Source organism: Meriones unguiculatus, chromosome 10 (genome assembly GCF_030254825.1).
Source record: "Meriones unguiculatus strain TT.TT164.6M chromosome 10, Bangor_MerUng_6.1, whole genome shotgun sequence".
Taxonomy (NCBI): Eukaryota; Metazoa; Chordata; class Mammalia; order Rodentia; family Muridae; genus Meriones; species Meriones unguiculatus.
In genome coordinates, this window is record NC_083358.1 from 13636425 (window position 1) to 13659130 (window position 22706).

At 42.8% G+C, this 22706-nt stretch overlaps 1 protein-coding gene across 1 annotated transcript; it reads right to left on the bottom strand.

Moving 5' to 3' along the window:
* Positions 1-13526: 13526 nt before the first annotated feature.
* Positions 13527-21904, bottom strand: Clec3a (C-type lectin domain family 3 member A). The gene is made up of 3 exons (XM_021632098.2): positions 21771-21904; positions 16988-17071; positions 13527-13987 (listed from the first exon to the last, which is right to left on the bottom strand). The coding sequence occupies exons 1-3, from the start codon at positions 21883-21885 to the stop codon at positions 13596-13598; spliced, it is 591 nt and encodes a 196-aa protein (XP_021487773.1). The 5' UTR covers positions 21886-21904; the 3' UTR covers positions 13527-13595.
* Between the last annotated feature and the right edge of the window lie 802 nt (positions 21905-22706).

The window sequence follows — 22706 nt, forward strand, 5'->3', positions numbered from 1 at the left end:
GGCACCTCTCAGGCAGGTTCACTGATCCCAAAGAAGAGGGTCAGGGAGGTCCCTATGCAGAGGAAGACGGGGCGGGGGGGGGGGAGAGAACAGAGAGAGAGAGAGCACAAAGAGAAAGAGAGCATGTTCACAGAGAGAAGTGGGGAGAGAGGGAGTTCAGATCATATAGTGAAGAGCCTCAGGGGGAGAGGAAGCCCAGCCCCTGGGCTGGAAAGTTCTGGTAGGGACTGAGGGATGCTGGGAGAAACCTGGAGGCCAGTTTTGCTTTGATATCAGCCACTTGGCCCCATCCCACTGTGGGTGATGCTATTCCTAGGCAGGTGGTCCTACACTGCTTATAGGAAAATGGGACAAGCCACCCATGAAGAACAAGCCAATAAGAAGCATTTCTCTACTTCAGTTCCTGCTCCACATTCCTGCCTTGGCTTTCCTCAGGGATAAACTATAACCTATAAGGTATAAGATAAAACAAACCCTTTTACTCCAAGTTGCTTTTATGATCTGGACAAAGAGGTTGTTTTCCAGTGATTGAGGAGAAAGGACCATGGGTATAAGAAATAAAGAAAGGAAAGGTGGTCTCAGAAGGTCTTCCCTAAACTATGTATTATGCCAAGCAAACTTATTAAGAAGCACAGCATTTAGCTACACAATGTTGGCTCATGCCTTTAATCCCCAGTACTTAGGAGGCAGAGGAAGGTGCATCTCTGAATTCAAGGCCATCCTGGGCTACAAAGTGAGTTCCAGGACCGCCAGAGGTACACAGAGAAACCCTGTCTCATAAAATTAAAAGAAGGAGGAAGAGGAATGAATAATATCGAATATACAGTTTTCAAGAGGAAAAACAAGACGGAGTCTTCAGGAAGCCGTCATATAATGGGAAAATGTCAACAGAAAGCTAATCAAGCAATGCTGTCCAAAAGGAACACAGGATTTCTCAAGTGTGTCACAGACCAAGCACACCGAGGCCCTGAGACTGAAAATTCCAGTCTCTTCAAGAGGAAAAGCCAAGTTCCCAGGAACCAAAACCATAACTCCTTCAAGACCCTGGCTTCAGCGTTAGACTGGATCTTGCCATGCCTGCCTTTGGGTAAGGGCACAGAATTGTGTTGCCTTCATCAAGGCCTCTGAGAAAGCATTGGGTCAGCCTGGCTCTCAACCGGTTTTGGTCAGTGTTTGAGCACAGCAAAAGAAAGCAAACTATTTGTTCAGATATTTGGCATAGGAAGGAAAATCTGACTAACACAGATCCATTACCCAGAAAGCAGTTTTCACAAGTTACATCATGGGACATGGATGAAAAAGATCTCAAACATGCAAGTTTTGCAAGGGAATTGTGAGCAGAAACAAAAGGACTTGATTGTCGTGCTTTTTTTCCTTCCAATTTGTCCAAATGCTACCCAGTGGGTTGCATTATCTAGCGATGCAACAGGCAGCCCAGAAGAGCGCAATCTCAGAAATTTAAGCAAAGACTGTATGGGAGGAAAACTTATAAATCCATGAGACTCCTCATTTGAATCCCAAAGCACCAGAGGCATCTTCAAAAAAGTACATTGTGGGCCAGCAACAATCTTGAACTTCAGGAAGAGAAAACTCTTTGTGTGAGTGTGGTGTGTGTATGCATGTGTGTTATAAACAAGTGTGAACCTCTGTACGTATGGATAAATGAGGAGGCCATGGGCTGATATTAGGATATCTTCCTCAATCAATTCTCAATTTGATTATTTTATTTTTTAAGACACAGAATCTCAATAGACCCGGAAGTCACTTTTCCACTAACAATCCTGTGAGTACCAGGATCCACCTGTCTCTACCCATTAGGTGCTGGAGTTACTGGAATTATCACCATGCTGATATTTTCTTGGGATTGGAGGATGTGAACTTTTGTGCTCATGAAGCAAACACTTTATCCTATGAGACAACTTTCCTGCCCAGAAATCCCCAATTATATATCAACAAACACTCTTCCTGCTATCTTTGGAGCCCATTTTCCCTGTGACCTGTAGAACATTTCTATTGCATTCTGAATTTTACACTCGTGTTTTTATTACGTTAGCCTCTCAAAAGCTTTTTGTTGTTGTTGTTGAAGTGTGTGTGTGTGTGTGTGTGTGTAGTACAGTGAGTTTTCTATGGTACAGTAATGCAGAAAATGTCAAAGGCTTAAACTGCCCTTTTTCCAGGGAGGAAAAGCCTGGTGGTCACATTAAGATTGGTATGTTAACAGTGAACCAGTAATAGCAAGGACTGGGTTGTAGTCTCAATTCCCAAGTGTCCCTCTACCAATGCCTAGGGCATACTGAGTGTTTATGAACTCTGTGGGAGTTTATTCAAGCATCTCTAGCTTGATTCGTCTAGAGCTCTTGGAATTAGAAATTGTCTATGTTAAGAAAGTGTTTTGTGTTGGCTATCGTGGTACACACATTTAATCCCAGCAATGGACAGACAGAAGCAGACAGATCTCTGTGAGTTTGAGTCCAACAAAGCAAGTTCCAGGGCAGCAAAGGTTAGAGCAAGGCCCTATTTAAAAAAAAAAAAAAAAAAGTTTTTTTTTTTTTTTTTTTTTTTTTTTTTTTTTTTAACTAAATGAACCTTGTAGTAGTCAAAGGTTAAACAATGGATTTAAATTACCAGTATCCCTAAATGAATGAATAACTATCAGCAAACCAAACAGGGAGGCTACCTCAGACTGGTAGCTAAGCTGGTAGTTCTCTTTTGTCTTTAAGCAACAACCTGTACCTGCTTGAACAACTGCCCATTCATCAATAGAAACTTTCTCTGCTTTTTGCAGTTGCAGTGGTTTTTGGAGACAGAGAAAAATCAGCACCATAGACATCACAGAAATTCTTGTTCTGATGCTGAGGACAGACAAATTCAAGACCATATCCAGGATCCTGTAGTTATTAGCTAACAAGAAAACTTGTCCAAGTTAAGCAGGGAAAACTAACTTCTCCAAGGCTCAGATCTACATTATTGTAATGTCTCTCTAGTTTATTATAATTATGGACTGAATCAGTGACCATAGACTGCTTAGCAGATATAGAAATACATGTGATGATACAAATTACTCTTGTCTCCTTGCATGGATTTTGTGATGGTTGTGGGGGGGGAAGGGGGAGGCATTTGCATAGAAGGCAGAGACAAAAAGATCTGAACTGTCACCAACAGTCTACCCAGTTATGGATTCTGTGTGCTAACTACCTAGCTGTAAGAGCAAATGTGTTTACTCATGCAACAATGGCATGACTTTTATGGGTGTAACCAACTTCTTTGATTCCATATGTAGCCTGTTTGGCAGGAAGGAATTCATATCTAGAATTGTAATCCTATGGCTGAAAAGCCCATGGCTGGGGAGGTTTTAGGCATCAGTGAGGAAGTTGGTGCTATTATTTTATTAAATGGATTTGATGTGCTTATCAAACAATGTTCTTAACACTTGCAATTTTATCCCTAGAAGATTGTCTTTGTCAGCCTTATTCAGTCATGGAAGAAAATGTCTTGTGTGTGTGTGTGTGTGTGTGTGTGTGTGTGTGCAATGAAATGGTGCACTGAAGAGAAAGGTAACTAACAGGCTCCTGAGTAACAAATGACATGGATAGATATGACATAATGTCTTAATGCCTAGTTATAAATTGAAGAAAATCTTTAGACATTTATAGCACCTTCTTCAAAGGCTCAGGAAACATCATGAAAGAGGGGGTAAAAAGAATTTAAGAGCTAGAGAAAAGGAAAGAGCACGTTGGTTTTCTCAGTTGAAACATTCCATGCTCCTTAAGACTCACTCAGGCAGTAAACAACTCACAAGTCCCAGGAATGTCCTGAAACTTACAAAATTTACAAAGCCCCTCCCCAGAATTATACAAGCAGTAAAAAACTTTCTAGGGAGAGAAGACTCTGACCTTTTGAGATGCTATCTAGTTGTTCTGAGACCTCTAGGGATGCATTTTTTATGAGACACTACCCATGTTGGAATGGTTTATATATAAGTTTTGGTATTTGTTCAAAATTGACTATGTTAAGGATTTTTTTTTTTAAATCAGATGAGCCTTATAGTGTAGTCAAAAATCAGCCAACAACCAACCAGAATGAGTGAATAACCATCAGGAAACGTAACACCAGGGATATTATATCAGGTTGACAGCTCTCTGATTAAAGCAGCTCTGCCATTAAGCAATAAAATGTGCTTGCTCAAACCAACAAATGTTTGCTGTGATGTAGCTATGGGTACTCTGCTGGACATTTCTTTCCAACTTGAGACAAGCAAGGGTCATCAGGGAAGAGGGAACCTTAACAGAAAATGTCTCCGTTAGACTGGCCTACAGACAAGTGTGTGGGCATTTTCTTAATTGTTCATAAATGTGGGAAGTCTCAGTCCACCAATGCTGATCCAACTCCTGAGCAGATTGTCTTAAGCTGTACAAAAAAGTAAGCTGATCCAGCCACAAAGAGCAAGACAGTAAGCAGCACTCTTACATGGCCTTTATTTCAGTTCCTGCCTACAGGTTCCTACTTTGGGTTCCTGCCCTGACATACTTTCATGGTTGGCTATAAGCTGATGAAATATATCAGATGAAATAAATTCTTTTCTCCCCAAGATGCTTTTAGTCATGGTGTTTATTAGAGAAATATAAAGCAAATTAAAAGATAAGTAAACAAAAGATTTTAAAATAAAATAAGAACAAAACATTGATGTTCTGATGTTTAAGTTAAATTTTAGCCATAACACATCCCAAAAATTGCACTCACACAAATGTTGAATGAATCGCATAGAGGAACTTGTAGGAAATACATTGTGAACAAAGTAGGAAAATCGTATATGGCTGTAAGTGGAAGAAAGCATGAGATAATGTTTGTCTACATGGGTCTGACCTCATCTCTCCAGCTTTCCATGAGTGTTGATATACTTAAGTAGTTATTGTTGGATGCAGATAGTGAGCAATATGAATGGATAAATGAATAAAAAATAACAAAATTAAGGATAATTTGTGCTGTACGTGTATTTCTGTTCTTCAATGTGTTCCACAGTGTGATATATTAGTTTCATAACTTATAAAATGTATAGTTTTTCAAAATATACTTCTCTGGTTTACTTTCTGTTTCTGTGATAAATGCTGTTATCAAAAGCAGCTTGAGCACAGAAAGGCTTATTTGCTTATATTTCCAGGTCATAATCCATCAACAAAAGAAGCCAGGGAAGGAACTTGAAGAAAACAACTGAATCAGAGACCATGGATGAATGTAGCTTACTGGCTTGCTCCCTTTGGCTTATTTTCAGCTACCTTTCTTATAGACCCCAAGCTGACCTCCTAGGAATGGTACTTCCCGCCCTGGCCTAGACCTTTCTTCATCAATTAGCAATCAAGAAAATGCCCTCAAGAATATGCCTGAAGGACAATCTGATGAAAGCCATTCTTAAATTGAGGTCCCCTATTTTCAGCTGATAACCAAACATAGACATTACAGGTAACATGTCTTAAGTATTTCCTTGCTCATACATCATCAAGCCAAATCTTATTTCAGTGATCTGTCCTCACTGGTGGATAAGGGAGTAGGAGCTCTTTACTCTTACCTAGTCACTGTGTTGTTACTAATCACACCAGTAGTAACAACAGATTCTAGCTTTTCTGACACCAAGTGTCTTGACCTGGTTGACTTTTGAACTTGGCTGCTATAGTCCAGGCTCCAAAATGAGACTGTAGTCCTCAATTGTTCCTTTACTTGCTTGTGGACTTTGGACATAAATTGCTTCTGTTTGTGTTTCTAATTTTATTTTGGTTTCTTGGCCTGATAAATCATAGGAATCATTATATTAAGTTATTTCTACAAGAGCAAAGAGCTATGTTTTAGGATGATTTCCTAAGTTTGATTTTGTGTTGTGTGGTAAGCATGATGAAAAAAAGCAGCTTTGTGGAGGAAAGGGTTTATTTCAGTGTATGCTTCCTGGTCGCCATCTAACACTGAGAGAATTCTGGGCAGAAACTTAATGAACTGAAGCAGAAACCATGGAAGAAGGCTGTTCAGTGGATTGTTTCTCTGGCTCATGCTCAGCTAGCTTTCCTATATAATCCAGGACCACCTACCTACCCAGAGGTGCTGCCACCCACAAAGTAGTGGCCTTCCCACATCGATCAATAATCAAGAAAATGCCTCCCCTCAACCCTACCACACAGACATTGCCACAGGCTAATTAGATTCTACAGTCCCTCGGTAGAGACTCCCTCTTCCCAGGTTATTATAAGCTATGTCAAGCTGGCAATAAAAACTAAACAGGACAGATGATGTTGGCCGTCCTGTCTGGCTTAGTTTCTTTTCTATTGCTGTGACAAAACACCACGGCCAAAAGCAAAGTATAAAAGAAAGCTTTTAATGTGGGCTTATGGGTTCAGAGGGTTAGAGTCCATGATGGCAGAGCAAAGGCATGGGACAGCTCACTCACACCTTGATGGAAAGCCAAAGGCAGAGAACACACATTGGGAATGGCTTCTGAAAACTCAAAGCCTGCCCCCAGTGACACACCTATTCCAACAAGGCCATACCTCCTAAATCTCCCCCGAAGTGCCATTAAATGAGGACTGGGTATTCAAATTCCCTAAGCTATTGGGGAACATTTATCTTTCAAACCACCTCAACAGTGTGGTGACCTCCTTCAATGACAATGACCTCCCTATGTTTTAATACTTGGTTTTAAGTTGGTGGAACTGTTTGGGAAGGGTAAGATGTGGCTTTATTTGAGATGGTGTGTCATGACGGGAGGCTTTGAAGTTTCAAAGCTTCCCACCATTTGAAGTTCGCCTTCTCTGATTCACACTTGTACTTAAATATGCTGAAAGAATTTTAGTAATTACCTACTTTAAATTTTTTTATAATATAATGAAGGAAAAAAATAGTTCTTATTTTGTCTTTTCGTGTTTCACTCTGAAATGAGGAATGTCCTAGGAAGCAGTGTGCAGCACAGGCTGACTTTCACCTTGTAATTCTCCTGCCTTATCCTCTTGAATAAGGATTACAGGTGTGAGCCACCATGCTCAACTTGGTGTGTGTGTGTGTGTGTGTGTGTGTGCCTGTCTCTGTGTGTGTGTGTGTGTGTCTGAGTGCTTGTCTGCTTGTGTACCACTTGCATGGAAGAGCCCGAGGAAATCAGAAGAGGGCTTCTAGTCCCCTGGAACTAAAGTTACAGGCAATTGTGAGCCAATGTGGGGTTGCTAGGTAGCCTACAACAGTAGCAAGCCCTTCTAACTGCTGAAGCCATCTATCCAGTCCCCTACCTTGGGTTTTTCACCTAAGTAATGCAATAAATTTTCTCTCTTAATGCTGCTTCATTTCATCTCATGATTTTTGATATGTTATATTTTCATTTTACTTTATTTAAAAATATTTTCTAATTTCTCTCAAACTTTCTGTTTTACCTGTTGTTCTTTGTGAAGAAATGCATCATCTGATTTCCAAATATTTAGACATTTTGCAACAATTCTGTTATTACTTTCTAGTTTGATACTACAATGGTCAGAGAACATACTTGAAGTGATTTCAATGTTTTAAAAGTGTAGAAGGGTTTGTTATATTGTCCATTTTTGGATGGTTTCTGTGCTCTTGAAGAGAAAATGTATTTGTCAAATGAAATCTTGTATAAATGTCACTCAGAGCCAGTTGATTGATGGTGGAGGTTAGCTCTTTATCTCTGCGGACTGTCTTCCCTGAAGTCCTGTCAGTCACTGGTAGTGGCACTGCATCTCCAGCGGTAATTGGGGTGGTCTATCTTTCTTTCATTTCCAGAAGTTTTTGCTTTATTCATTCTGCGGCTATCTTATTAAAGTTAACATCTCATTCTAAATGTTAGAGGCCTGAAATTTTAGTTTATTCTGTCTCCATGGCATCCATCAATACTTTCACTGTGATGCTTTGTATGTTTGACCCCATGATGGGAAAAAAAAATTTTTTTTTTTTGGTTTTCTACTCTCTCCAGACATTGTCTTTGCTTTGCTTGATGGTTTTTCTCTGCATCCATATGTGTGTTGAATTTCAGTTATGAATTCTTCTTTGATTCATTGCGTCTGTTTTCAAGTCTCACAAGAATAATTTCCCAGTCCCTCCCATTCATCTCCAGACTCTTGGCAACAAGAGCACTTGTGTGACACTAACATTTTAAATTGATTGAGACTAGCTGTGTGCCCTTAGATGTGGCTGCATAGAAAGGTTTTCTGTGCATTGGAGAAGGTTGTGTGTCTTGCCATTGTAATAAGACAGGTCAGATACACATCTGTCAGCTGTGGATGGCTTACAGCCCTGACCTAGTCTTTATGACAGCACTAAAAAGTATCAGTTTTCTACCTGTTATTGTTTGCAGAAATATTTGGATTTGTCCCTCATGTGTGTTAATGTCCATTTTGGGACTTTGGTAGCAGTTACTTTTCTTTCGCTGTGATAAATTGCCATGACCAAGGAAACTTGCAGAAGAGTTTATTTTGACTTATGAGTGTGTCTTAGTTATGAGTGTGTCTTAGTGTGTCTATTGCTGTGAAGAGACACCATGATGAAGGCAACTGGATGGGAGTGTGCTTACAGTTTCAGAGGGTGAGTCCATGATCACCATGGAGGGGAGCACGGTTCCAGGCAGGCAGCCATGACACTGGAGCACTAGCTAAGAGCTTACATTCTGATCCACAGGTAGAGAGGCAGAGAGTGAATGAGACGGCCTGACTTACAATGATACACTTCCTCCTCCAACAAGGTCACACCTCCTCCAACAAGGCAAGACCACATCTTCTAAGTGTTCCCAAACAGTTCCACCAACTTCAAACCAAGTATTAAAACATAGGAAGGTCATTTTCATTGAAACCACCACACTGTTGTGGTGGTTTGAAAGATAAATGTTCCCCAATAGCTTAGGGAATTTGAACACCCAGTCCTCATTTAATGGCACTTCAGGGGAGATTTAGGAGGTATGGCCTTTTTGGAATAGATGTGTCAGTGGGGAGAGGCTTTGAACTTTCAGAGGACTCATGCCATTCCCAATGTGTGTTCCTCATGCCATTCCCAGTGTGTGTTCTCTGCCTTTGGCTTGCCATCAAGATGTGAGTGAGCTGTCCCATGCCTTTGCTCTGCCATCATGGACTCTAACCCTCTGAACCCATAAGCCCACATTTAAAGCTTTCTTTTATACTTTGAATTTGGCCGTGGTATTTTGTCACAGCAATAGAAAAGGAACTAAGTCAGACAGGACGGCCAACATCATCCGTCCTGTTTAGTTTTTATTGCCAGCTTGACATAGCAGGAGGGATGGAGTCCCGAGTACCAGCCCACCTCCTCTACCTTCTTTACTTCTCTTCTAACCTTATGTTCCTAAGAACTTTGTCCTACTCCTTCCTACCCCAAGCTGTGTTTACCTAGGGCCAGCCTGTTTGTAGCCTTGAGTTTGATTGTCTTAGTACTCCCCTCTCATCTGTAAACTTAAATAGTCCACCTTACAAAACCAGCTTATATTTCAGCTAAAATAATTCTTTAAGAAAAGAAAAATAAATTGGGCTAGGGAGATATTTCAGCTTGTAAAGTGCTTGCTTTATGTTTTTGATACTAGGAACCCATTTTTTAAAAAAGAAGAAATCAGAGCAGACTGACACAGTTTGTTTTCCCAGCAGAGGCAGAGACAGGCAGCACTGGAAGCTTGCTAGTCATCCAGCCTGGTCTACCTGGTGAGTCGAAGCCAGTCGGAGACCTTATCTTAGGGAGAAAGAATAAAAACAAAAACAAAAACAAACAAACAAAAACCAGTAAGCATTGGAATAGTATCTGAGGAAGGGCACCCAGTGTCCTGTGACTTCCATAGCCATAGGCATGCTTAGGTACACACATGAAAATTCCCACACATGCACATTGGGCACACACACATACACATACACATACATAGAGAGAAAGAGAGAGGTAAACCAGCTCACACATCTTTTTTAGCCTTCAAACTTTACTTAAACTTTGTTTTCCTTAATCTTTAAGCTTCTTATAAATTACATCATTTGAACAACACAGCTTAGAAAGTTGTAGGTTCATATACACAGGCACTGTGAAGACACCAAGTGTGACTTTCTCTCAAGAAGCCCACACCCATGTCTTAGGATATATTCCCCTTGTGACTCTGTCTAAACACTTAATACCCACCAACTCTGCTCCATTCTGGTTCATCATGGCAATCTTTCCACAGCACAACCAAGACCACTCTGTAAGTGAACGGAGGTTACCAAGGGGGAGGGGCATCCTTCCAGCTGCTGGAAGCGCTCTTGGGTTGTGTCTTCCAGCTGCCTTGCTGACAGTGAGTTCTCACTTCCTGGAAAGAACGATCTTATCTGACCCAAAGTTTGGGGATCCAAATTCTGCCATCTGTTTATGTCCTTAGCTCCTTAGCCCCGTCCTTGTGAAGGAGTCAGGGAGAGCAGCATCACCCTCAATGTCTTCTCAAGGTCAAGGTGTGAGCTTAGAGAGGAAACTCAATCGGAATGGGCTCCCTCATCTGTTGGGACAGATTTTACAAGGATGTGGTGAATCAGCCACTACTTCCAGGAATGTTGTTCGGGACAGCTGTCACCTTTCTCACTATGTTTTTTTTTTCCATATAGTAAAATAAATAAATCTAGAGCCCCCTTCCCGATATTGTCCTGAAGAAAACTAAGAAGTGCGTCAAATCTAGCACAGAACCTGGGATGTGACGGGAATGTGCTGTTCCCTCATGTCTGCTCTATCCATGTCTCCACCCAGTGTGTGTGCAGGTGTGCATGTGTGTGTGTTTGAGTGTGTAGGTGCAGGTGTACCAGGCTCACACGTGGAGATCAGAGGACAACCCTGAGTGATGGTCCTCAGCACCCTTTCCTCATGTCTATTAGGCAGAATCTTTTCATTGGCCTAAAACTTGGCCATATAGTCCAGGCTAGCAGCACCACAGGCTTCCAGGAGTTCACCTGACTCCATCCTCCATTACACAGTACTAGGCTCACAGACGCATGGTGCCACACTCAGCTTTTTATGTGTCTTTCTAGGTCTGCACTCACATCTTGAAGCAAGCACTCTAACGACTTAACTCCTGCCCAGCGGTGAATGTCGTCTTCCAGAAGACGACGGTGAGGTCGGGACTGGTTGGGATCAAGCAAATAGTTGCCCTTTCAGTATGTTTTGCTTCTTCCCTGTGCCCCCACTCCCCGTCTCCCATGTCCCATCTCAAAGCTGTGCCTCCTCAAGGCCAGTTGAAACTATGCTCCAAATGCACCACTGCTACCAGTTTTATCAGCTCCAGGCCTTTTCCCTCTTAAATTCTGCCCCATTTGATATAAATATCTTAATCTGAATAAATTTAATCAATATCCGAACACATCCACACTTATCAGACCCCGAGCTTTATTGTGCAATAAAAGAAAACAAACTTAAAATTTGATTCCGAGTACATGTAATTTAGCTCCTGGGAGCAGGACATTATTCACAAAAGAGAAAAGATATCTATTTGAAGGACAGAATATATTCAGAATTGTTTATTTTTACAAAACCCATTTCCCCTAAGCCTTAAATGTATGCTGCTGTGTTTAAGCAATGAAGTTATTGTCATAAAATCCAGTTAAGCAATTTAATGGGAATAACATTGTTAGAATAAAAAATTACACACGTGTTGTTAGTCTGAAATAGTATTCAAGCAAGCCCGACTGTCAGCTTCTAATGACAAATTTTGCCCTATAGATAGAAATGCATAATGATAAAATTGAAGAAATATATATGTAAAGAAAGTAAAAAATATTGCTATCATATATAAAAGGAGACTATAAGTGAAGGGGAAGAGACATTTTTCTTTTGTTGCTGTCTTAATAGGGCCTCATGCAGCCTAGGTTGGCTTTAAGTTGCTAGAGCATGACCTTGGACTCCTGGGTCCCTCACCTCCACCTCCCCAGCACTGGGATTATAGGCTTAAGTGTTCCCTTCACGCGAACCCACACTTTCCGGCCTGCTAGACAAGCACTCCCCCAACTGAGCTGCACCCCCAGCTTCATTCCCCACTTTCTCTCTAACTTCTTTGTCCTCAGCGCCTGCTCCTCTTCCCCTGCCTTAGCACTGCTCATTGGCTAGAAGCTGTTACAGAATATAGTGACTGATCAGATATGCTGACTGGGCTGGAGGGGGTGGTGGTTCTTGACTGGAAACCTCCAAGAAAGCTGGAGCGGGGGAATTTGAAGAGTTAGAGGGGACCCTCTTCAGTCATCCCGGGTCTGATGTGTCGAAGAAGATCCACATCCCACCAATTGAAAGCAAGGATCCGGGGCTAAGAGGGTATATGGAATCAAGTGTCGTGCTAGAAAGGTTATGGTTTGTACAGCACCCAGAATCTCTGACGGGACATTCTCATCGATCAAACGTAGCTACACATTCCACAGTATTTTGAGTACAGTAGATTGCATATTTGATGCTGGTCCCGAGAGGCTGTGATGGAGCTGAAAAACATTCTGTTGCCTAGAGACACTGTTGGTGTTGTAGTGAATTATATGTAGCACTATGTGTGTGCTAAACACAAACCTACGCCAAATACAAACACAGCACACCACTAGTCCTGAAGTCTAACACAGTGATTAAGCACAGCACATAATACTAGGTAACAGCAATAAACGGCAGTGTACTGGTTTATATGTTTATCATACACCGTGGCTGAAGGTAGTTTGATAACGTCTACCCCCTTAAGAACTCTGGTGTGGCAATTTTGAAAGCTATCACATACCTTAAGCAGGTGGAGCCCTCTAGGATGCCCTTGGGCAGTTGAAGACACTCCTTTGAAAGGAGACCCTGCTCATACTCTCTGTTTCTGCTCTGGTTTGAGGTGTGACTGCCTGTTCTTGCCATGATCTTTCACCCTCACCATTGACCAACTCACCGTGGTTGCTTAATCTGTGACTTGGAGCCACTAAAACTACAAGCTAAATAAAGCTCGCTTTGTTTCACCCGTGTCTGTGGCTTATGCTGATGGGAAGATAGCAGACTCTGCTGTGTTTACGCTTGTTGTTTTAGTGTGTGCTTCTACTTGGAAAGAGAAGCATATTGTGAAAGCCTGCGATGCTACACCAGCCAAAGCCTCACATAGCCTGTGTCTGCTACACACAGGCATTGAGGGCATTAAGGGCATTGAGAGACTGCCTAGAGTTTTGCCCCTACATCAGGGTTCATGTAGAGTATACTACAATATTCACACAGCCAGAAAAATCAACCAATTCTCAAGAAATACATTTCCATCATGACTCAGTTTTAAGGAGAAATCTTCCAGGTAGCCCATCTTACTTTTCTATCTTGAAGAAATATGTGATTATTATATTTTTAGAAACAGGCCAGGTCTATTAACCTGAGAGGGACAAGGAAAGTAGGAAAGGGATTCCACAGTCCCATTTTTAGAAGTTCCTTTATTAACCATGTCTGAAGGACAGCACCATAATGAGCTACGGTAGAAACATGCTCTGACTCTGTATTCCTATGCATATCAACACTGGCATTGCAATCTTGCCGTTAATAAATGTAACTGGGTTTATTGAGGGGGACTACCAGCTTATTTACCGTGATCAGTCTTACTCGGGAGTATATTTAGGAGGAGCTTGTTAAGGGATGATAAACTCACATATGTACCTCTTGCTACTGCGACAGGCCTCATCACTCCATTTTCCCTGAGCTGACTGGGAGAACAGGACACAGTTCTCCCGCTTGCCACCACTAGGCTGGGCACGGTCCCAGTTGAAGAAGGAGACGGCGAATCCGTGGACATCGAGGAACTTGCCTTCTGTGACCATGTCATTTATGCCTAGCCAAAAGTCATTGACACCTGGCAGACTCCTCTTACCATAGTCTCGGAGAGCATTGATTTCGTCGGAATTCCTGGGTACGACCAGGGTTCCGCCCTTGGAAATGCAGTCTTCGTTGGCTTCATGGTAGTGCTTGAGGCCTTCTGAAGCAAGGTAGCACTTCTTATGAACTTTGGTGCCTCGAAGACAGACTGTAAAGGTGGGAAAGTTGATGATGTAACAAGATGCCTTTTGTGTGTGACACACCTTATACCAAACCTAGCAAGCACTGGTGCATGTTTGTGTAATGATTAATGGGTTGACAGTGATGAGTCCCCACTGATGGTTTTGTTCATGCCAGACACAGTAATAAGCACTTGCAATTTCAGCAACCCTACGACACAAGTGAGAAGATGGTTTATTCCCTGTGTTCAAGGTGACCAGACATGGCCATGGCCTGGCTTCGTGAAACATACGAGCTTTCTTTCTTTCTTTCTTTCTTTCTTTCTTTCTTTCTTTCTTTCTTTCTTTCTTTCTTTCTTCTACATGTACCATCTGTCTGTCCCTGGCCACAAGACTCTGGACCTTAAGCAGAGAGGATATTTTGTCCCTAACCTCCTAGCTGACCAGAACCAGCCAGACTCCATGCAGCTTTAGAGCCTTGGTCCTTGGTGCCTGGGAGCCCCCTTTTCCCTCTGTTATCCCCATGTGCTGCCTGTCCCCAGTGGCAAGACTCTGGATCTTAAGCAGAGAGGATGTTTTGTCCCTACCACCTACCTGATGGTGGTGGTGTTTTATCAGCCACATTTATCAGCTTATTGAGGCCTAGAGAAATTGTTACTCCCAACTTAACATGCCCCCGGGGGGTTTAGGGAGCATATAATGAATTCACAGCCACTTAAGACTCAAAGCATAACCTTAAGACCAGGGGTGCTTTGATATAATTTGTATCCTAGCTTATGTAAGGAACTTCATGGTAGGTTTCCTTTGGACTTTTAGAATGGAATGGAGTTTCATAAAAATTTAAAAAGCAAACACAAGCCACATGTGGTGGCGCATGCCTGTGATCATAGCATTTGAGAGATAGAGACAGAATGCTGACTATGAATTCGAGGTCCACCTGATCTGCCTAGACAGTTCCAGGCAAGCCAGCCCTACATGGACAGATCTTGTCTCAAAGACAATAACCAAAACAAGCAAACAAACAAAAACAAAATAAAGGAAGGAAGGAAGGAAGAAAGAGAAAGAAAGAAGTCAAAAATAGTGGGTTTCACACTATTTGGTTTATTTGCTTGCTTTTTGACACAGGCTCTTTCCCTCTTCACCCATCCTTGCCAGTGTATGCATGTGTGAGTGCATTTGTGTATGTATTCGTGAGTGTATTCGTGTGTGTGTGTGTGTGTGTGTATACAGTTGCCACAGCATATTTGGTGATCAGAGGACAACATGAGGGAGTCTGCTCTCTCCTTTCTTTATGTGGGGCTCAGGAATCAAACTCAGGCGTGGCAGCAAGCAAGCGCCTTCACCTGCTGAGCCATCTTGAGAGCCTTGTGGTTTTTGGAGTCAGGAGCTCATGCAGTCCAGGAGGGCCTCAGATTCGTTACATAGTTTGGGATGCCCTTCAGCTTCTGATCCTCCCGCCTCTGCCTCCTGATTATGTGGCTTTAGCGAGCGTGTGTCACCACACGCTCATTCTACAGGACCATGTGCCCTCACTTTAACTTTTCAGTTATGTGTCCCCCAAAGCAGACAAAAGGAACGCTATCACCCTTGTCCCAGGGAAGCACTGCATATGGAGAAGGTGACTCCGGTGTGGTGACGTATGCCAGCTTGGGAATAATAAATACCTGATGGGAAGCTGTGACTTCATTTACCTGATGGTGTTAACTTTAATAGGCAGGCTTCCTACGGGGACTCTCAAACTCAACTCGCAAAGCTGGGATAAGAGACATTGGCTCCTGGGGTCCTTCTAAACCAAGGCTGTTCTGAAAACATCTGATTAGAATGAAATGTAAATGTAAAATAAAATAAAATAAAAATGGCAACATTCCTGGCCCAAAGTGTGTGCAGCTACATAGGTCGTGAAGGAGTCGTTCTCTCCAGACAAAATCCGTTAGCAAACTCTTATTCTATCCAAAATCCTTCCGTGTGCAGCCATGTTGGGGGTAGCCTGGAAGTGAGAGCCCTGTGAACCTGTTTCACGTGAATCTCAGTGGCTCCTCTGATGAACAGCAGTAATGATGCTTCCTTTTAGTCATTCAACACCCCTTTTGTTATGTTTCCTGCCAGCAAAGAAGGTAATTAGGCCTGGGCATGGCGACCCAAGCCTTTAATCTCAGCACTCCCTGTTACCTTGAGGCAACCTGGTCTCCAGCTGCCTCCAGGATTGTCAGAGCTACACAGTTAGCCTCTGTCCCAAACAAACAAACAAAAGAAGGAAAGGAATACTTTCGTTCAAAAGGCCTGGCTTTTAAAGTATCTTTGTGACTGTGTGTATGTGTGTGTGCTGCTGTAGTTGTCTGTGTTTCTATGTCTGTGTTTTCTGTGTGTGTTTCTCAGTGTGCATATATTTCTCTTTGTGTGTTTCAGTGTGTGTGTGTTCATCTGTGTGTGTGTATGTGTTCTGTGTATGTGTGTTTCTTTGTGTGCATGTGTGTGTGTGTGTGTGTCTGATGTTAGGTGTCTCCCTCAATTGCTTTCCACCTTGTTTTTCTAGATAGATATCTCACTGAACCCAGAGCTCCTGATTCAGCTAACCAGGCTGGCCAAGGAGCCCAAGGAGCCTCCTGTATTCCCATCCCTAGCCCTGGAGTTACAGGTGTACTACCACAGGTGGCTTTTTGAGTACCACAGATTTGAACTCAGCTCCTCATGTTCACACAGCAGTGCTTTGCTAACTGAGTTATCTATCCTTCCACCTTCTAAAATACCCTCCTTTATATTTGTTTGTTTTTCTAGACAGGGTTTCTCCCTGTAGCCCTGGCTATCCTGGAACTCCTCAAATCTGAGAACTGCCTGCCTCTGCCTCCTGAGTGCTGGGATTAAAGGTGTGTGCTACTGCCCCCAGATGTCAATGTTTTGTCTTTTGTTTGCTTGTTTTAATAAACAGACAAACCCCAGATCTCAGCATCCAATCTGGATGAGTTCAGTCCCAGGTAGCAGCTGATTCTAGTCCACTTCCAGACCAGGCGCTGGGGAAGGGACTGTCTCACCTGTCTGCAGAGCTTGCATTTCCTTCAGGGCATTGACTTCCCGCCACAGCTTTTCAACTTGAGACTTCAGGTCACCGTCCTTTTCTGGGGGACATTGTTGGGATGGAAAACATCTGATTAGAATGAAATGGAAATGTAAAATAAAAACAAAATAAAAATGGCAATGTTGGAATGCAGAATCCAAGGCTGTGGTCCCGATGAAGCCAAGCCAAATGTGCACTGAAAACAATACATGAAGAGAAGCTAGATGAGAAAGTTCATGGGGACTTTGTGGATGGCGTTTGCTCTCCTCATTCCTTACCAAGCTCAGCTGTGTATTCTGAGAACACTTCTCTGATAACCCTTGAAATTGGCATCCCCGCTGCTAATCTTTCCCGAACCTTCTTCATTTTCCGTTCAGAGCACCATCTGTATTTTACTTACTTGAATTGCTTGATTTCATTATCCACAATTCTCCCTATGCTTAGCACTGTGCTGGGCACGAATTGTGTTTGCCTTTAGGGCGTATACTTTGTGGGATATAAAAAGGTTTATGTTATTTGAATGCTAACAGAGGATGGAGGTGAGTGCGCTGAGCTAAGTGCTGTGGTGGGTAGTGCTGGGACCCATACTCAGACTTCCTGGGCCTCACCTCCCTCACCCTGGTGCCCTTATGCAACTGATGAGGTATGGAGGAGGTGCAGCAGCTCCTGGCATGGTTGAATAAAGGACCATTGAAAACTTACCTATGGGGGCATCACCACTATTTCTCCTTATTCCTTGTTCTCTATCCATTTCCTTTTCCTCTTTGTTTTCCCTTCTTTTTACCCACCCCTTTCCCTTTTTGGTGGCATTAGAGATTAGACCCAGGGTCTTGTGTCTTATGCATGCCAGGCAAGGGCTCTACCAACAATCTATATCTCTGGCCCCAGTTATTTACTCTTAAATGTTTTTAGATAGGACCAAAGAATCTTCATGGTTTTCTTTGGCTAGGATCAGCTGCAAGTAAGTGATTTTAGCTCCAGCTAAATCTAAATTCCAGGAGAATTCGGACTGTCCTAGTGGGCACTAGGAATTGTGGCAAGCCATGCAAAATACTAAACATATATTAAAAGACACCACACACACTAGGCTGTGAGATCAGGTCTTTTGCTGCCCCTGGGACAGACACTCTTGTCTGGAAGCTCACAGAAAAGGATACAGAGAAACAGAAAGTGGAGTCCACCTGCTGAAGGTCTCCCAGTAAAATACAGAGGTCAAACGTGGGTGTGTCTCTGGCTCCCAGTCTGCTCCCCCTCATCTGCTTCTGCAAAGCAGCTGCTTCCACCTCCTTGGTCCCCAGATCTTGGACTTAGAGACGACACATAAAGGTGATTATGAACCATCTCCAGCTGTCTCTTGGTGGGGCTGCCAGAAACAGAATCTTAGTTTTGTGGGCTGGGAAAATGGCTCAGCCAACAAAGTGCTTTCCTTACAAACACAAGAGAACTCAAGTTTAACAAACAAGGCTGGGCAAGGTGGCATGCTTATAATCCCAGCGTGGGAGACAGATACAGGCAGCTAGATCCCTGGGGCTCCAAAGAATCAAAGAATCTTCATGGTCCAAAGTCAGTCTAGCCTACTTGTCAGAACTCCAGGCTAAGAAAAGGCACTTCAGCCGGAAAAACAAACAAACAACAACAAAAACAAAACAATGCAACAACAACAACAAAACCAAGGTGGGTGACACCTGAGAAATGATATCTGAGTCTGTCCTTTGCCTACCACATGCATGTGCACAGTTGTGAACACGTAACGACACATGTATGTACAGGAACGCACACAAAATCAGTTTTGTGGCTCTGTGGTCTCTCAGGACGGTATAAAATCCACTGTCTTGATTTTCTGTCCCCTTAAGCTTGTACTTCACAAGCCAGATGTTTCCACGTTTGGGCCAGGAAACTGCCTGGCTAGGACACTCGGCACCCCTCCCCCAAACTTGAAACATTGTACATCGGTTCTTAAGCATCCAGCTGCTCGGCTCACAAATACAATTGCCAAAAGCTTGTTTCCTCTGAGACCACTCCAACTGGAACAAATAAAGGGGGCATTTAGCATGCAAGCCCAGCAGCTACCGGGGCCAGGTTTGCAAAGCCCACTGAGGTCTTGCTTCCATCTTACAAGCTGTCAGCTAGACACATTTCATCCCCCTTCCTTCCCACTCAGCTTCCAGCTCTTTCTATTTAAATAGGTAGCTGTAAACACCATCATTAGCACAAAGACACGTATGTCACTATTAGGCTCCTGGGAGATCATTATAGCAGTCATCATCGGGGTGACTCGGTGGCTTCCATTCACTGTTGCTCGGGTGGATGAACAGAAGGAATGCCCCCAGGAGCTAGCTCACTCTAAAAGGTGTATTTTATTCATTAATGTAACAGGTAATTTGTTGAGACCCATGAAGTAAGTACTTAGGGAACACTTGTACTTGGTACTTAACTGCTGTTGTGTTGCCATTTTAAGTCTCTTAAAAGGTCTCCTTTTCTTTAATGTTTTAGTTACACAGCGTCAGACACAGGGCAGAGAAAACACAGCAGACATTTCCAGTGGAACCATAGTAAGGTGTTGGGTTGTCCAGTCGAATGAGAAAGGTATAGATTAGTGTTGTCATTTGGAGAGACAATTAGAGAATCCAATTAATTGAATGCCACTTCTAGAAGGTATGCCACAGTACCTTAGTGCACGGATGGACATGCGTGCCCAAAAAGGGCTTCCTGTGGAACACTGTGCCAAAGAGAGACATACCAGAAACTACATAAAAGTTGCCAAGAAAGAACCAGTTAACTCAGAGCCTCCCCAAACAATAAAGCTACATAGGTCATAGGAGGTACACCTACATTTATAGCTATCCAAGATTAAAGAAATGAAGTTAATTCATTTACCTGCAACATATTTGCAGTGCCAATCTGAGAGATACCATTACTGTCAGTAACAGTAGATAATTCTGGGTAAAGATTGGGGAGACAAGGTGACTTTCACTGTGTGTGTGTGTGTGTGTGTGTGTGTGTGTGTGTGTGTGTGTTTTCTAAGATAAGGTCTTAATGAAGCCTAAGCTATCTTTAGATATGTTGAGTCTACTCTTGAACTTGTGATCTTCTGCCTCCACTGCCCAAGTGCTGGAATTATAAGTATGCCTCGCCACTCCTGCCTTGGCTTTCACATTTAATTCTATAAACTTTGGTATTATTTCAAGGTACTCAAAATATTTTTTTTTAAAAAAAATAAGTGATTAGGTGGGGAAAGAAGAAACCAGCAAGTCTAGGCCTATTGCTTTGCTTCTTGTAGACCTACCTGACTTTTGTTAGACCCGAAGGCAAAGACTGTTACTCCTGAGGGGAAGGGGGGATGATGGTTAAGATGTGTCCGCAACTAATAATTGTAATGTACCTGCTGAGGGTGGATCTTGGGATAGGAGAGAGATAGAGCATGAAGGAGCTAGAAGGATGGAGAAACTCACATTTATACATTCTTATCCCTTCCTCACAGAGCCACAAAACTATGGCCTGCCATTCAGTGTCTTCTCTCCCCTTTCTTCTTCTGTCCTCGCCTGCCATGATATGCCTCACCTCTTTCTGAGAAATATCTGAAGCTTTTCTTTAAAGAGCTTGCAGGCAGAAGCAATGCTTTATAAGGAAGAATGTCTCTGTTTAAGAAACATTCTGTCAGACCAGACTTTAATAAATGCCCCTTGAGAATCAGTAAAGAAAAAAAAAAATCACAAATATATCCACATCACAAATATATCCATCAGCTGCTTGTAACAGGTGGAATGCAGACTTCACAGTTTTTGTTTGTTCGTTTGCTTGCTTGTTTTTGAGATGGCAGCTCAGGTAGCCCAGACTGGCCTCAAACTCCCTAGCCAAAGATGACTTTGAAATCCTGATCCTCCCGCCTCTGCTTCCACTGTGACCCAGGCACCCCTTACAGTGTGGTTTTGCTTTTAACAAAGTGAAAGTGTTAAAGAAATGATGGCATGGTATTTATGTTGAAACATCCTGCTAGGAAAATGACCCAAGGCTGAGATACGACATCACTAGGTCCCGCTGCATTTCTCCACAATTTGGTTTCACCCTAAGGCAGGCAGGGTCCCATGGTCTTTGCTTTTTGCAACTTTGAAGTTTTTGTCTCTTGGCTTAGCTTAAGCTACCTCAGCTCTAGGTTTTGCTCGATGAGTGAATTCTGTGTCAAAATATCTTTAAGTTCTGTCTGATTTTGTGTTGACAGGGCCTTCAGTTACAGACATTCAGTGCTCCATGATATGAAAAATTAGATACACAGTTTCTACAGCTTTCCCAAGAGATGGAGATGTAAACCAGCAGGGCAGACAGTGACAAAAGGTAGCCACAGTTGCTTCAATCACCTCATTAATGAGATTGTAGTGAGGGTACAGATACAGTTGAATAGGGTTCGTACCCAGGAGACACTGCTTTCCCATCATTCAGAAAACCCGATGTCCACAGATGCATGCGAGCGTTAGGTCGGAGACTCCCCGCATTCTAGACACTCAATGGACAAGAAACATACCACAGAGACTTGTTGTCATTATAAGTGATCTTTTTTCCAATTAAAAAAAAAATCCTAGTACACGTTTTCTTTAAATAGCAAACTCCCTGGAGACTCCAAAGGTCACCGGATCCCCTGCAGAGCCACACACCCACGATGTTACTATGATGGTCTCCTGGTGCAGTTTAGATGTGGACCTTTTCCAGCACCTTTCCTGCCTAAGTAAGCCTAGGGGTTTTGCTGGGCAGCAAAGTCTCATTACCTTTCACACGGCGTTTGCTGTGTTTCCTGGCTTTCCCTCTGGATGGGTAGCCGTTGGTCTGGTCCAGGAGTAAGCTGGCCACCAGGAGACAGACGACAAGTCCATTCTTGGCCATGGCTCTGGGACAGGCCAGTCCGGCCACTTGTTTAGCAGTGCTGGAACAGCAAGGGAGCAGAGAGGCTGTGAGACCACATCTTGCTCTGGGCTGCCCAGGGCTGGCTTTTTATAAGAGTGCTGTGAGGTTGGCTAGAAGCCTGCTGACGAAAGGCTGGGCTATTCCTCCAGCCATGGCATGAGGAGGCCCACTGTTCTCATACCTCACACTGGGCTCCTGATTCGTTTATTTTTATTCCGCTTGCATTTTCCTGGTGATTTGCCCTTTTAGAGTTTATCTGGGTTAAAGAAAGATTTGCCTTTCTAAAAACTTTGATAGATATGTAATATTATCAATATATATATATTGATGGGATGTTTAAAGATCTTAACATCTGTGAAGATCTAATATATAACTGTTTGTTTTAGTGCTTTTAAGTGTGTTAAATGTCTGGACAGTGGATCCAATTCAGCTTTAAGAATTATTTTTTTTCTTTTTTGCCAAAGTCCTTGAGCCTATGGCTCAGTGGCAGTGTTTGCCTGGCAGATGTGGGACACTGGGTTCAACCTGTGGCACCATAAAATAAAGCGACCCCTCCACCCAAAGGGGGGGGGGGGAGAAACTGAATCCCATTAGGGAAGTTTCTGTGTTGGTGCTTTTTAAAATTTATTTTTTTTTGTTTTCTTATGCCTCTAGCTTCCTTTGCTACCCCAATCCCTTCAAATCCTTAGCACCAGGTAGAAGAGAAAGAAGGTCAGTGGGGAAAGTTAGTGGGGCGTAGTTCTCTTTTTACTACTTCCTGCTGGTTAGGAAGTTCCTTGGGGCAAGTCAATCTTTGTTGT